General features: G+C 33.6%; 1 protein-coding gene across 5 annotated transcripts in view; it reads left to right on the forward strand.

The window, feature by feature from the left end:
- Positions 1-17,450, forward strand: part of LOC114340777 (ras-related protein Rap-2b) — a 607,622-nt gene extending 590,172 nt beyond the window's left edge. For 3 of the 5 annotated variants that reach the window (XM_050659445.1, XM_050659447.1, XM_050659446.1), the window contains exons 6-7: positions 4,536-4,790; positions 17,091-17,450. In XM_050659445.1, the coding sequence (XP_050515402.1) occupies positions 4,536-4,790; positions 17,091-17,147 (312 nt within the window). In that variant the 3' untranslated portion in view covers positions 17,148-17,450. The remainder of the gene's footprint in view (positions 1-4,535; positions 4,791-17,090) is intronic. The other 2 variants (XM_050659448.1, XM_050659449.1) reach the window with 1 other exon arrangement.
- Positions 17,451-17,710: the final 260 nt, after the last annotated feature.

The raw sequence follows: 17,710 nt of genomic DNA on the forward strand, positions 1-17,710 counted from the left end.
AATTAATGAGTCTTTGGTCCTCGCAGATCTTTCCACATCACTTAAAAAATACTTGTCTTTCCCTGTCGTTCAGTTGCATTTAATTGTCATTATCATGCTCGTATTCCATACGATACTCGCTTCTTTGCGGCTCATGTCGTATCTCCCATAAGTACTGGTATCATAATAACCATCATTAAATGCTCGTTGCATAATATAGTATTTTATTTCTATACTACTCATATTGTTAGATTGTTTAATAAATTGAAGTTTTTTTAATGGCATGAACTTTATGTCATTCAGCCAGTCACAACACGAGGTACTTAGTATCATGTGTAGTGTGTGTGTTGAGTAGGTTCTAAAATCAAAAAAACTGAAGTAAAGTTTTCCATTTTAGTGGGGACTTCCCATTTTTAATTTAATTTTCCATTTCCAACAATCGTTTTTTCCGATTATAGCGCCATTTATCAATAATTCGAAAAAATGTTTCAAATAAAAGTTCCTTATTTTTACGTGAGGAATCCGAATCTGTAATAAAAAATGGGGGCTCCTATTTAAAATTCTAAAGTAACCCCCCACCCCAACTCCGTGGGGGGTCGTGTTTGTTGTCATTCGATAGATTTTTCAAACATATTGAATAAGTGTATTTTTCAGTTTTTCGATCTGATGTTCATTTCGCGAAATATCGCTAGATTCGTATTCAAAATTTTAAATTTACCCACCACCCCTCACCGAGGGGGGTCGTGTTTGATATCATTGGATAGATTTTTGAAAAATATTGAGAACGTATTTTTTTGTTTTTAGATCTATCGTTCATTTCCCGAAATATTCGCTTTTTTCTTGTGAAACTTTGTGACTCACCCATTTCCTTACGCCTTGCCCAAATCGTCAGACTTTTTAAATATACACTGTTTTGTATGTACTTAACTTACATTATCTTAATCTGACGATTTCGAGTTTTTTTAAGGATAGATTTTTTTGGACCCCCCTTAACGAACGCCCCTGCATTAAGAGCTAATATATGGTAGAGGTACATCTACAGGGTACCAAGTTTCTCCTCATATGATAATCTGGACGCGCTCGAGTTACTGCAAAAATCCCCGCTTGGGCTCCACTACCATAAGATTAATATTTAATACAAAAGTAAATACATCATAACGCTAAAGTTGGCGCGTTCAAAATTAGATTTATAATAAATACCATGCGTAGAAGTTTATGGAAGCAAATAAATTTACACACCGCAAGTTTAATTACAATTATTTTACCAACTACATTGGATTAATACAACTCACAGTTAATTATAATTCTAGTAGTTCTTTCATTATTATATTATATTCCACGTGCTTGGGAAGAAAATCATTACTACTAAATCGTCTTAATATGATAACAACATTTTAATGTTATTACAATTTTCTAGCCGCAATATCTTAATTAATATTCAAGCTGCTTGCTATATTTGCTATATCGTTAAAATACAATACATACTACCCTAGTAAATTCGAAAGCCACATAAGAAGTAGGGAAGTAAATTGCTCTAGTTATGAAAACATGAAACAATTAATTTCTAAATTGAATTAACAAAATGCTTTTATAATATTTTTTAGAGTATTAAACGAGTAAGCACGAACGAAAAGATTTTTAGATTTAAAAAGTTGCGGTCCGTAAGCCTTTTTTCGCCATTAATAAAGCTTAAGTAGCTCAAGGCGGGTTCTCATTAGTCAACATCATTGATCAATAGCGCTAATTCTATGCAACTGAACATAGAATTCAAATTCACACCATTTCAGGGATATTGCATTCGGTCTATAAAATGTTAATTTTAAAAATGGCTCCAAAGAAGAAAAAAGAATGAAGCACCTCTTAAAAATGCATCAGCTTGGCCGAACTAAAACAGCTTGGGTTTATGCAGATCATCTGTTCCTCTACCATTTTCTTTTAATATTTTATTCACAACTTCATATGTTGTCCCGATACTTTTAGTTTTATTTTAATGTCGTTTATAGTCAGGGCTTCTTTTTCCATTTTAGAACGAATAGCTTTGTAGCTTTTTCCCCCTTTATTTTTATTTTGTTCACTCCTAATATTCCTTACGCACTCCTCTCTCTGGTATAATTCTAGAAACTTGCAGATATGGTTATCTCTCCATTCAAAATTTGACATTTTTAACAAAAAATTTAACCTCATAAAACCTCACAAAATACAAGTCAACGTAACGGAACGCTAGTTCTCACGGTCTAGCAGTTTTCTATCTGATAGAATCACTTCCATTGATCCACAAAAAGTAGAAACACTTTTCACTTTGATCAATGAGGTTGACCAATGAGAACCCGCCTTTAGCTGTATTCAGTATTTCTTGGATTTTTTGGTATATCACTTACCTGCCTATCTATCGGTTCTCTATATATTATTTGTATTTATACCCTCCCTCATAACGCTCCCGAGTATGAGCATATGAGCAACGAGACCTATGCACTACTCTTGTGTTAAAACCGATATACTACCACCTGATGTTCTTTTTGTCCGTTTCAAAATTAATAGCAATGTAACTTGGTTCTTTAACCCTTAACAATAAACAGAAATCCTACGAAATAAATAAGTACATAGTAAATGATAGTAGGCCAGGGTAATAAGGAAAAAATATACCCTGTTCGTGACACTTCAACGGGGTACTGAAGCGATTTTTCGAGAGGTAATACCTATAAGAACAAATTATAACTATTTCCTGCGTAGGATCTGGCTGCCATTTTTATTTATAAACAAATCAGTGTCAAAACACGGCCTTTTTTCCTTTTTTTTTCAAATCAATAGAAAACTGTAAAACTTATGGTTTTTTTTAGTACAAACATCTTCGATAACATGGAAAAAGCTTTAAAATGGTGTATTACAAAGTTTGATGTACTCATTTATTGTTAATATAATTGCGAAAAAAGTTCGAAATTGCAAAAAAAATAATTTCGCAATAACTAATGTAAAAATTAGTGTACAGCTTTGTAATGTGATAAAAATTTCAAAACGATTCATTCAATTGTTTAAATTGTATTCAAATTGTTTGTACCAGAGAGCTTTTTTTGCAACCATTTTAGAGGACCATTTTACAGGTGTCAAATGAAGAGGCAGGAGCTAGACTTTCAAGGTGGTTTCAAATAGGTGAATAAAAAATGCATTTATTAATAATAAATAATTATACAAAAGTTTCGTCAATTTTTCCTTATAAACTTTTTGAATAACTTTTTTCAAAAAAATCTATTTGTTTACCCTGTTTTAGGTGCACAACTACTAAGTAATGTTATTTATATAATAATTGATAAAAAATTGTAATAAATATACATAATTTATCATGTAAAAAAATAAAAAGTTTATAAGCAAAGAATGACGATACTTTTGCATAATTACTTATTACCAATAAATGCATTTTTTTGCAATTGCAATAAATGCATAGCTCATGCTATTTCATTTGACACCTGTGGAATGGTTCTAACATCATTTCTTCCTGACTTATGTTATTGCAAAAAAATGCTCTCTGGGATAAACAATTTGAATAAAATTTAAACAATTGAATGAATCGCTTTGAAATTTTTATAACATATTAAGCACCAAAGAACCCATTTGACGAAAATTTCAAAGCAGTAGACTAATTTTTACAATAGTTATTGCGAAATTAATTTTTTTTGCAATTTCGACCTATTTTCGCCATTATATTATATAATATATAATATATATAAAATACGCCATTTTAAAGCATTTTTCATACTCTCAAAGATGTTTATACTAAAAAACCATTAATTTCACTGTTTTCCATTGATTTGAAAAAAAAAGGAAAAAAGGCCGTTTTTTGACACAAAATTGTTTATAAATAAAAATGGCGGCCATATCCTAGGCAGGATTTGCACTTATAGGTATTACCTGTCGAAAAAACGCTTCAGTATCCTGGCTGTTGAAGTGTCATGGAAAAAACCTTATTAATACCCTGGATATAGTTTACTTGACATCAGATGTGTACGTATGATTGACATTGAACTGTAACGAACTCAAGTCTGTTGTAATCTAACATTGTATTTATACAGCAACAATAACATCCCAGGTTAATCGTAAGTCGTGCAATGAAAAAATAGTACTGTAGGTCGTGATATATTATTTGTTTACGGTGTACCATTGTTATATTATAAATCGAACACCGTTGAAATTAAAATATAATATAGTGAGAATGAAGGTATTTTATTATATGTACATCTAATTAATTTAGTACTCAGAGCAATGTATCTCAGCCACCATTCATATTACTAACTCAGCAATAAATGCTTGAACAAAAATTTTGTCATATACAAAATATCATTCACATCATAGGAATTCATGAAAAAAATTTGAAAAGCTATGGGGGCCGTTGCTGACCGGCTGCAAGTGCTTTGCAATTAAGTATAAATAGGCTGTTTTGGTAACTATTTATGCTTATGTCGTTTATATTATATTATTTTGAATGTTTTCATTAATAATAGCATACTTAGCCAATCATTTCTTGTTCCTGTAGAGGTTTAAATATGCAATTATTTTTGTTTCAGATCGATACAGCGACAACGGAATCGGTCATCACCGTGGACTGGGAAAACGGATTCGTAGAAACGTCAGCTAAGGATAACGTTAATATCACCAAAGTATTCAAGGAACTTCTAGCTCAGGCAAAAGTTAAATATAACTTGAGCCCCGCTCTGCGCCGGCGTCGTCGACAATCTTTGCCTTCTCAACCGGGGCCCCCTCAGACCCCCACGCACGCTGCAATGATCCCATCCGCCGTCCAATTACAGGTAAACGACATGGTAACTATACTTTATTTCTTACTTTGCGTCGTATTTAGCTTAAATCACGACTTAGCTAATGATTGTTCATTCATTTTTCGCTGTATCATTCGATAATCTTAATTCGATAATTTTAAATAATTATTTAAACTAAATCTGTATAATAATTCCTACACTCCACCCAGTTCCACACTTCTTCAGATACACAGACATTTTGGAACTGCAAACGGAAGATTCTCTCTCTTGACTGTTGACCCCCAAAGGCAACAGACGTCGAAAAAACTCTCTCTCTCTTTCTTACTTACTTATTTGAATAGCTCGGGTGAATGTGACAGTGATTTTGGTAAGATTTTTTAGAAATTTAATTAGATATTATCTATATAAGATAATTGATTTGAACCACACCCTATAATACAGTCCACAACTCTGAAATTATTTTAATAATTTCGAATATTTACATACATTGTAATTGTACAGTATTCTTTACATTTGCTTAGATTAGATGTTGGCCTGCTTTAACCATATAGCTAGCTGCATTTCACAGCATGAGTAAAATTTGATTAGTTAGTATGGTATCACGAAGAAAAAATTCATTCATTTGCAAACTATAAAAAAACAGATATCCGTCTTCCAACATTTTGACAACGCCGATGTCTTCGACGCTTTGTCACGGCGCTTTGAAACGGATAAGAAGTAGTAATGAAAAGGACGTCCTTTTCTACACACCTTGTTGGGTCCACTTCAACACCATAACCAGTTAACCTCAAAATATCAAGAAAAAATCCGAGTCAAACAGCATTTTAAAAGTTCTACCGCAATTATTATCTTCCTTAGTAAACTAGTTTTAAAACCCATAATCCCAAATGTATTAAATTTCAATAGCTTACCTGTGACATAGTTCGATATTCTCACAAATAATTTACTTTTGAAGTGAATAATAATAAAACTTTTGTCGCGGACAAACTAGTAACTACTTTGAAGCACAATTTCGGTGGTAGCGTGGGCTTAGCACAGTGTTGCCAAATGTTACTGTAAATTTCTTTGTCGTTCAATCACTTAGGACATACGGGAACTGTCCGTTTCAAGAACCGTCCGTTTCATAGCGGTTCTCCCCTATATTGAGAACAAAGCCTCTCTCGTACCAAATGCATTTATCTTCCTTCTTCTTCTTCCTGTATGTATATATCGGTTTTAGAACGTCTTTCGACGTTGTCCGATGCCTAACTTCCACGTCCTTCTATCATCCCATTGGCCATCTCTACGATCCCTTGTACTCATTGCTTTGGTTACCCCTTCTTTCCATGTCTTTTTGGGTCTTCCTCGTTTTTTGCGGTTTGGTGGTACCCACTGCATGATCTTTTTGGGCAATCTTGTGTCTTCCATTCTTTGAACATGACCATACCAAATCAACTGTTTCCTCTCAATGTCTGTTGTTAAGTAACCATCTATTCCAATTCGTCGTCTTACTTCCTCATTTCGAACTCTTTCCCTACGGGATATACCTAACGATCTTCTAAACACATCCATTTCTACAGCTTCTACAGTTGTTCTTGGTTATTCTCCAAGTTTCTGCTGCGTAAATTAGGCTGCTTTTAATAAGTGTTTCATAGATATTGTATTTTCGCTGTATTCCTATTTCGGAGCTCCAAAGTATTCCATTTAGGCAGCCAATTGTTCTTCTAGCTTGTGTTACCCTTCTCTTTATTTCCTCATCGTGTTTTCCCGTTCTATCGAAGATTACTCCCAGGTACGTGTATTCACTACAGGATGTGATTTGTTCATTATCCTCTAGTTCGATATTGGATAGCTCAGTTCCTATGAGTAGGTATTTAGTTTCTTAGTTTAGTTTCTTCTTCTTCCTACTTTATAAATAGGCACAATGCCTGTTTTATTTCGGTTTTTAGCCTCAATTGACATTTTCCGACCATCTTTTCCTCGGTCGTTCCAATGATCTTCTTCCCTTTGGCGATTTGTCTCTTGCTATTCGTATTATTCTATTTTCTGTCATTCTTTCTATGTGTTGATTCCATTTTATTTTTCTTCTTTTGGTCCATATGTTTATTTCTTCTATACCACATCTAGCTCGTATTTCCTCACTTCTTACTCTGTCTCTTAAAGGGGTGATACACACGCGGGCAAGTACGCGAACTTATGGCTCGACGACCTTTTTCGCACGTGTATCACTGCAAGTACGCGTACTTTAAGTCCGCCGAGTAAGTACGCCGTCGATTCAACAAGTTTGAAATCTTACTCGTAACCCGTACGTGTATCACTGCCACGAGCCACGAGCCTCGAGCCATCATGTTATTGGGTTTAAAGTTACACTTATATTTTCACTAATTAAGCAAATTGCCTAGAAATAATTCAATCGTTTATTATTGAAAGGAGACAAGTTACATTTTATAAGTTTTGAGAAAACTGTAAAACACTATTTTAAGCTATACTAAATTATTTTGATTATTTGTTTTTGAGTAAACCTAATTATTTATATGCTGCTTTATCCTCCTGATGAAAATATTACCATCTTATCTATGATATTTTGTTTGTTTATGCCTACCTTGTATTAAATTAAAATAGATCAAAAACAAGTGCTATACTTCACATCATGATTTTGACCGCTTACCACACTTATAAAAAATCAAATTATTCTTCTATTTAACAAAACCTGACCAAAAAAATAATCAAACTCTACTAAAAAACATAAGATTTCAGCAAAATTAGGTACACAGAAAATAAAAAATTTAACCACGAGGACAGTTTCTAAATTTTTTGCTACCGACGGCGACCGCGATCTTTAAAACCGCGTACTTTAAGTCTGCCGTGTATCACCGACGGCGAGCCGAGTAAGTCCGCGATCTTTAAACCCGCGTATTTAAAGATTGCGCGTGTATCACGCGCTTTAGAGTTTGGGTTGATATTTTTCGTAAGCGTAAGCAGTGGCGTAGCTAGCATGGGTGACACCCGGGGTGGTAATCGATGGTGTCGCCCCAAATCTTAAAAATAAAGACTAAAATCAACGAATAAAGCCGAATAACGTATGTTTTGGGTAATGAAAAACTTAAGAATTAAAATATCATTTTTTCTAGCTTTACTAGCGGAAAAGTCTGAAATCACATTTTCTATACATAATTATGTTTTGTGTTTATTCATGTTTAACAGTTAATAAACCGGGGTTAGTTAGCCTTGTTTGCGTCATTGTTGCTCGCAAGTATTTCTTGATTAATTTTTGCGTACTAAATCTTCTTTCACATGAAGCAACTGATACACAAATGGTCATAAACAATTTTAATACGACAGTTCAGTTTGGGAGGGATTCCATGAAGTCCCATGATGTCTTCTGATCCTTGGTATTTCTAGCAGGTGATATGCTTCTAATACCTCTTGATGATAAAAGTCACAAACTGTTGAAACAGCTAATTTCAACTGTTCACTGTTCGCAAAAAGCAAAGTGTGTGTCTGCACAACCTCGAACAATGAAGCCACATCATGAATGGACTTTGATTTGGTATGGAGGTAAACATTGAATAGGTTAAAACATTCCAACATATCCTTTTGAAGTTCGTCTCGAAGAGTGAGTCCTGTATCGGTAGCGAACTCAACATCCATTCGTTTTTGACGTAGAATTCGGTTTTCGGTGGGAATATTATCATCCTCATGTATTCTCGTGGCCAAATCTATTGCTTTATCTACATATAATATGACCACCGTTTTTCTTCAATATAAAGACGAAGTGCCCCTCTTTCTCTTAGTAGGTACATAATTCCAAAAGAAAAGATCACAAGGAAAAAATATGAAGTTATCCACAGCAGTTATAAGGTTATGTGCAGCACCTCTGGTGTATAAATTTTCTTGTTGATGGCACCATTCCTCAATTAAAGCAACAACGGTATCAATATGTTTTGCCAATACTTTAATTGCAATATAGTGAGCACTCCAACGAGTTGAGGAAAGTCGTTTAACAGATGCTTTGCTGTGTTTAATAAGCATTTCCCATCAGCTAGTGGAAGCAAAAACAAAAAATAAAATTGCCTCTACACTGAAAAATGTTACACAAGCTGTGTTTTGAGCAAAGGAGTGCTGGCTATATAAATTCATTAAATGATCAATACATCCAATGAAGGTGGCCTTTTTGTTATTTGCTTTAATAATAGCTTGTATTCCTCCATGTAAGCCGCTCATACCAACTGCATTATCGTATCCCGGTGAACGGCACTTCATAATATCTAAACCATCAATTTCAAGCTTCTTTAGAATTTCATTACAGAGATTAACTGTTTTTTTTTTCATTTTAACGGAAAAAATCCAGGAAATGTCTCTTTGACCTCGACTTTTCTCAATTTCGTGTGTTCACAAAATAATATCGAATTGTATTTTAATTGTAAAGTAAAGTTACAAATTAACACTTCATTCTTTTGTGATGAGGTCTTCCGGGTGTCACTTTCGAACGGGTGACCCGGGGCGGACCGCCCCCTCCGCCCCACCCTAGCTACGCCACTGAGCGTAAGACTGTCATTTCTGCTGTTTCCAGCAGTCTTTGTGTTTTCGTCGTATCTACTCTTGTTTCCGCAGTGTACGTCATTATCGGTCTTATTGTTGATTTATATATCCTGGTTTTCGTTTCCGTTGTGAGGTATTTGTTTCTCCAGATTGTGTTGTTGAGACATCCTGCTGATCTGTTCGCCATGTTCAGTTGTTTTTGTACTTCTTCTTCCACTTTTCCGTAGCTTCACAGTTTTATTCCCAAGTATTCCGTTTCCGTCACTTGTTCTATTATTTTGTTATTTACGACCAATTTACATTGTCTCGGTTCCGCTGATATTACTATCGACTTAGTTTTCTCTGTTGAGATCACCATGTTGTATATGAGAGCCGTGTCTTCGAATTCATTAATTAATCTTTGTACGTCATCTTCATTTTCGGCTATTATGGCGTCGTCAGCGTAGCAGATTATCATTATTTCCTTTTCTCCCGTTCTATATCCTTTTCTTTTTTTAACTTTCTTTATGATTTCATCCATTATCAGATTAAATATTAATGGGCTCAGCGAACCTCCTTGTCTAATGCCAGTTTCATACTTGATAGGTTACGATAGTTTTGCTATCTTTATATTCTCAATGGTTTTTATTAAATCCAGTGATATTCGCTTTTTATATAATAATTGTATCGCTTCCCGAATTTTCACTCTATCAAACGCTTTCTTCAAATATATCAGGCACATATATGCTGGTTTGTTTTATTCCAGGCACTTTCCTTTCATTTGTCATATTACAAAAACTGCATCCGTGCATGATCTTCCTGAAATTCTTCCTAAAAGCATTTATGACTAATGCGAATGTCTACGTCCACATAATATAATGGTTTGTTCTTTCTTGGAAACTGAACCACTACATAGTCGTCGACGTTAACACTTACTACACATTCGATGAAATCGTCCTTATTTACGATTTCATCATCGGAAAATTTTTTTGTCTCACTCGCCTTCAGATGATTGAAATTCTGCTTCTAGTAAGATCTTATTTTTAGCTGGATTTCGAAGCGTAAATGTCTTCTGATTTGTAATTTTTATTGCTCGTTTGTCCTTCTTAGCTTCGACTTTTTCAGGAGTTTTCAAAAGTTGAGCATTCTATTTGTTTTTCATTACGTCACGAGCATCACATTTTGACAGTGGTAACACAATTTTTAAAAATTTCGTAGGAGTCTCTCGTATGCTTTTATGACAATGATGTTCAGTAGGCTTATTCTGTGGAGTATGAAGTGAGAGTGAACCAGATGTGCTGGATTGGGCATCGTAGGCTGAGCCATCACTTGCGTCGTTCTTGTCCATAATGTTTTTATTTCACTCTCATTATCATTAAAAATATTGGGGTGATAATTATTATGTTTAGGGGTAAAAGTAAAAAAAAATCTAAAATATCATAGTCCTGTCTCCAGGGGGGTACAACGACCTTCTTAATTCAGATGAACTTACCCAAGTTTTTTATGTATTTTGACCCGTAGAACACGAATTTTTTAGGTAACAGTTGATTCGGGTGTCGATAAGATTGTTATAAACAAAGAACTTGAGGAATTACATTACAGAGATTTTTCGCAAAACAAAACATTTTTTTTTGTATTTTTTGGGCAATTCTCAGCAAAAAATATTCTTACAAGTTTTTTCATAAGATGCATAGTTTTCGATATAAACGCGGTTGAACTTTCAAAAAATCGGAAAAGTGCAATTTTTGAATCCGAATAACTTTCGATTAAAAAATACAATAGCAATTCTGCTTACTGCATTTAAAAGTTCAAGTCAAATTCTATCGGTTTTGATCATTTGAATTGCTACAAATTAATTTTTTTATTGTTAAACAAAGCTTATAAACACATAGTGTTTCCCGTGCCCAAAGCATGCGTTTTAATGTACGTAATCTACGTAGAAATTGTCTGTATGTCCGCCTACTCGTTTGATTTCAAATGAGAAATGCATTGAAAACATCATTCAAGCACTTTGTGTTTATAGCTTTGTTTAACAATAAAAAAATTAATTAATTTTTAGCAATGAAAATAATCAAAACCGATAGAATTTGACTTGAACTTTCAAATGCGGTAAGCAGAATTGCTATTTTATTTTTCAATCAAAAGTTATTCGGGTTCAAAAATTGCAATTTTTCGATTTTTTTAAAGTTCAACCGCGTTTATGTCGAAAACTATGTACGAAAAGACTTGTAAAAACATTTTTTACTTAAAATGGCCCAAAAAATACAAAAAAGTGTTTTGTTTTTCGAAAAATCGCTGTTATGTGATTCCTCAAGTTCTTTGTTTATAACAATCTTATCGACATCCGGATCAACTGTTACCCAAAAAATTCATGTTCTACGGGTCAAAATACATAAAAAGAACTTGGGTAAGTCCATCTGAAGTAAGGAGGCCGTTGTACCCCCCACTGGCGACAAGACTATCAGAAAAATATTTTCTTTGTTGTAGTTTCTGATGATAAGTATATTTCGCTTTTATCCGGTCACCCTGTACCTATATTGAAAATTGATGCAAAAAAGCACGAATATAATAAAATATAAAAATATTAGTGGTTTCTTAAATAATGAGATCATAATTATGATCTTTATGCAATTATACTTGTTTTCATGCCAACGGCAATTTGTGTCATTCTTTTTATAATTCGATCTTACAGTATCTCGTAAAGTACGCGCCAGAGATAATCAGAAAACGGATTTTTTCGTCTTTTTTCCAGTCCTACGCAGTTAGGTTGGTCAAGGTTACAAACGTAAATTTTTCATTAGGATTCCAAAAGTAAAAATCGTTAAGAATGTAATAATGTTTTCATTTCGCAAGGTTTTCAACACTTTTTACGGCAATCCTAAACAAAAAAGCACTTTAAGGGTTAGTTTAGTACAGAATTTCCGAATAAATCGGTTTATGTGACATTTACTTTTAAGTGTTGATAAACTATATAATTTAAGATCATTTTAAGAAACACTGGAAAATCTTGGTGACACTTCAGCTTTTAGAATTATTATTATATAGAGTAACAAGAATAAAAAACCGCTAAACGCCGTAAAAATGAGTGGCGCATACAATATTCCAGCTACAAAAGAGCTGATATGAGTATTACGTGGCGCGAAAATGTATTTTCATTTTGATGCAAAACAAACTTCTAGTTTTATTTTAAAAGATTTTTCCATAATATTTGCTAAATTTGAAGTAAAACGCGCCACAAAAGAGTAACTTTGATACAGTTTGAATTTTGAATCTCTTTTGTGGCGAGTTTACTTCACATTTAGCAAATATTATGGAAAATATACAGTGGTGAAAATAAAAGAGAAAATTGAGTGTGATTTTTAATTGCAAACATTTCATTCAACAGAAACTTTTTATTTATCCTAAAAGACTTTCGGCCCTCGGGAATAAAGTAGTCTCTCATTCTGCGTTTAAATTTTTCAAAAATACTTCTAGTTTTCTCAGGATTCGAAAAAAATGAATACATTTAAAACACATGAAAATTTTGACATTTGTCAAAATTTGGCATTTTGCTCCGTTCCCCTTAAACCGGTTTTATAGCTTTATATCTCTTTCGATTCCTAATCGCCGCTCCTTTCTATTGTGTCAGTCTTCCTCTCTTAGATTTCTTTCCGACATCGCCTTTTTTCCATGTAGTTGCTGGTCTTCCTTGTTTTCGTTTTTCTGTGGGGGGGGGGCATTCTAACACTTATTTTGGGATTCATCTTTCCTCCATTCGTCTTCCGAATCCGTACCATACATGTCTTTCGATGTCATCCATGATTATTCTTTCTATTCCCATTTGTTGTCTAATGTCGACATTTTTTATGTACTCTAGTCTAGATCATCTTGCTAACCTCCTCCAAAAATCTATCTCAGTGGCTAGTAATTTAGCGATGTATTTTTTCTTTAATTGTCAGAATTCAGCTCCATAGGTTAATACTGGTTTTGTTATTGTGTTGTAAATTCGTTTTTTGTTTCCTATTCTTATATTTTTTGCCATAGTACCGAATTCAGCGCTCCTATCACCTGTCTTCCCTTTACTATCCTTTCTTTATTATTTGCTTCGTTCCGTTCTGTACTCGTTAGTTTTAGTCCCAGATATACTTATTCATTGTAAGTTACAATTGTGTCCTGTTCCAAGTTCAGGTTCTCAAAATCTTCCTTTTCCTGTGCAATTACAACTTGGTCATCTGCATAGTACAACGTGTAGAGCGTCGTATCTCATATCGGTAGTCCTTTTCCATTGCACCTCTTCTTTCACTGTCTCAGGACTTCATTCTTCATTAATATACCTTCTTCTTCTTCTTTATGCATAGACATGGCTGTGTCTTTTTTTTTTCAATGTGCCTCCAATGTACCAGTAAGTTGTCGTTACATCGTTTTCGTGGTCTTCCCACTGATCATATTCCTATTGGGGAACCGTCTCTCGCCGTCCTTACTATTGTATTTGTTGTCGTTCGGCTTTTGTGGTCATTCTATTATATTCTTCTGTTTCTTACCCAGCTATTAATGTTATCCATCTTGCATCTCCGTCGTATAGCTGTACTTCTAGCTCTGTCCCATAGAGTCTTAGGTACCTATGGGACAGAGGTCCCTAGGTTTTCATCTCCGCTGTTTCGAACAATCTTTTTTTTTTCTCTCTGTTTCTACCGCGTATGTCATTGTTCGTCTGATGACTGTTTTGTAACCTCTGCCTCTCATGTCTTTTCCGAAACATTTATTTCTCCAAATTGTGTCGTGCAAGTAGCCTGCGGCTCTGTTTGCTCTAGTCACTTCACCTTCCACTTTTCGAGTTTTCCATAACTAGATAGTGTGATGCCTCGATATTTCAACTCCATCACTTGTTCTATTATCTAATCCTTCAGCTCCAATGTATATATTACTGGATTTGCTGTTATAACCATTTTATTATTTCATCCATGATCAGGTTGAACAATGAAGTACTCAAGGAATCCCCCTGTCTTATTCCATTGCCAGCTTCAATTGGGTCAGTTAGTTCATCTTCTACTTTTACTTTTATTGTGTTGTTCTGGTAGATGTTTTAGATCGTTTTAATTGAATGGGTCCGCCGAATAACGTTGTAAGCGCCACATCACTCGTTTTTAAGAAACCGGAAAAGAAGTTTTAAAATTATATCAATGGCAAACTTAAACTTACAACGCCTTGGCGCTTACAGCGTTATTCGACGGACCCATTCAATTATTCCTAGAGGTACCTCTCTTGAGTATAACAAATGGATAACGTCCTTTAATTTGACCATGTCAAATGCTTTCTTAAGATCCACAAAACATAAATATGCCGTTGTTGTAATCTAATGATTTCTCTTGAACTTGCTTCATTATAAATATATCGTCGATGCATGATGTTTTCGACGTAAAACCTTGTTGTTCTTCTGCTAATGTTACAATTTCATTCAGTTTGTTTGTTATGAATTTGGTTGTTAATTCTAATGTGTAATTCTCCGGGTCCGATTTATCTCCTTTTTTAAAGAGAGGTATTAGGATGCCTGATCTCCATTCTTGTGGTATTTTGTTTTGTTCTATTATTTTTGTATTAGTTTTAATAGTTGTTTAGTCAGATCTTGCAAATTGCAAATTACATTGCTGTTTATGGAAATAATTTATTAGAGCCATTTACTTTCGTACTTCTTATGTTGCACACTGAAATTTAATATTTGTTGTCGCGATAATCCAAAACAGTCGTATGTTGGTGAAATGAACCATATCACCGTAGTAATAAAAACCTTTGCCAACTTAAAAACCAAAAAAAGTAGATATACCTAAATATAGTGTTATAAGATTGTTCTTTTTTGAATTCTGAAACCATGTTTTTTAAATATTATAAATAAAGAAAGCAAACATAATTAAGTTTTAATTTTAGCGTACCTATAACCTATATAATCATCTAACAAAAGGGGGCGCAAAGATGAGTCTTGCACCCCGGCGCCGTGTATGCTTAAGACGGCCCTGAGTATGGGCCAAAGAAAACAGTCCACCTTGATATTTGGCAGTATTTATTAGATTTTAAGGAAATGACGAAACAGGTCAATTTTTGATCTAAGGGGGACACATTTTTACGGTACAAACATCTGTCATTTGTCAACCCCCTCCCTTCCACTTCCCCCACCTCTTATTTTTAGATAGGGAATAGCGTTCGTGTGCTCGGTTCTCATTTGAAAGGTTATTCAATTCTCTATTCAGAAATATTAATATTGACATATTTATGTATACAGTGTGTTCAAGAAAAATTATTTTGAATTAAATTAATTGAAACAAAAAGAAGAATGTATGTAGTTTATTTAACTCAAAATACATTCAACTGCTGACACAAAAAAATGTTTATTTGATAAATGTTTATTTGTTCAACCTACCAAGAGGCAGATAGGTGGCAGCTGGATCATTTAAATTAAGCTAAAAGCAATGTTTATTTATCAAAAAACATTTTTTTCTTATTTGTGACAGCAGTAAAATAAATTACAAACATTCTTCTTTTTTGTCAATTAATTTAATTAAACATTTTTTTTCTTGAACACCCTGTATAGATAATTAGGTTATTGAAAAAGACTTCTAGACTTTCTAGATAGAAAAAGTTTTCTATCTAATAGCACATAAAACAACATTAAAAAATGTTACTCTACATCCTAATTGATTGAAAACAATGGGAACCTTCTCTGGTTACACCTCCGAGGCTTCTACAATTTGCAAGCCATAACGGATGCTGAGACTAAGGAAGATGAGGGAATTTTACAATTTATAATTCACGTCTCATCTGCTCAGCGCGGTAAAGTTCCAACGAGAATGGTTCCCTTCGTACTCCAATCGGAGTAAACATGTAAATCAAAAATAAATAAACCATTTTCAATTTCGTTGCAACACGAAAATACAGCCTCATCATTATTATAATTCAATCAAAGAGTGCAGCAAGCACCTCTAACGATTTCGAAACATTAGTCTCTCATTAGCAGGCACATATGCTGCTCTCTCTGGCCCAACCAGGACAAACCCCTGCGTGCAGTGACGGATTGCAACGAACGAAATGGCAGGGATGCCCTAGCGACAACTGCTAGCAAAAGACTAAGTTTTCGATCTAATAGCACATAAAACAACATCAAAAAATATTACTCTGCATCCTACCAGATTAAAAACAATGGGAACCTTCTCTGGTTACACCTCCGAGGTTTTTACAATTCGAAGGCGAGTGAAATTATGTCAAAGTGTCACGAGAGCAAAAATTCTATATTAATTTCAGAGGTCGAGTGCAATTTGTTGCGATTATTTCATTAATAAAACTGTTCAAAACCAAAATTTTATTGTAATTTATTTATGTAAGTACCATTAAACACACAGTTTTTATAAATATTTGACGATTGAAAGTCATCACTTTTATAATTTTTAAAACATTAATTGTCATTAATGTCACTGAATGTATTTTTTCGTAGCAACGAAGGGCATCATACTTAACGACGGGAGATTATCAAAAATTATCGATTTAATTCAGATTTCTGTAGCTTTCTATTGGTCAGAATCTCATATGAATGAAATAATGATATTAATTAACTGAATTAATAATTATATTATAATTATACAAGTAACAGTTATCCAAGAACATTCAAAAGCCATCTCTTTAAAGTTAATGATGATATTGTCAAGTAGTAATGTTTACATATCCATACCAGTGAGAATTTTACTGCATGTAATTGGCCGTGTAAAGAAAGAAAAAGTAGGGATAGCCGTAAAATATTTGCGCTTGCACTCTTAATATATTTTTATATTAAATTTTGAGTTTGTTGCCTTTTCTTGACTCACTTTTCTTTTTTTTTTTCAGCACCTGCAGCAGATAAGAGATCGTCACGGCAAGAGGAACTCGTGTATCATCTCCTAAGTTCAAATTTTTCTATTATTATTATTATTATTATTAAAGTGAAGATTAGGTACAAAAGTACTTATCTAAAAATTGAAGGCCTAGAACAGCTCCTTACTTCACTTTTCTAATCTCTTCTAATTTAGATTTACGAGTTAAATCTATAAAATATAAAATTTACTTGAAACCAAAAGTTTTTAAACATTATTTTATTATTTAAACATGTTGAATCAATACATTCCTATACATCAAATATTTCAAAAATAAACTTTAGCAAAAGACTTTCGTATTCTTAAAGTAAAATAAAAAGTTATTCGTGATAAATTTTTTTTATTATTTTACCTACACCACCTTCAATTTCTAAACAAAAACATTCGACGAATTTCATAGAAAAGTCCATAATAGTTTTTCAATAAATCGTCAAAATTTGTATCACCAACATGTCACTTGACACTTGAGGAATTGCCCATATATACAGGGTGAGTTTTTAGTGCGATATTAGTCGATAACTTCATTATGGTACAGAATATCCAAAGAAATTATTTATAAAAAATTTAGGCACTGATAGTCTCTAGGCTTGGATA

Source organism: Diabrotica virgifera, chromosome 8, assembly GCF_917563875.1.
Source record: "Diabrotica virgifera virgifera chromosome 8, PGI_DIABVI_V3a".
NCBI classification, from domain to species: domain Eukaryota; kingdom Metazoa; phylum Arthropoda; class Insecta; order Coleoptera; family Chrysomelidae; genus Diabrotica; species Diabrotica virgifera.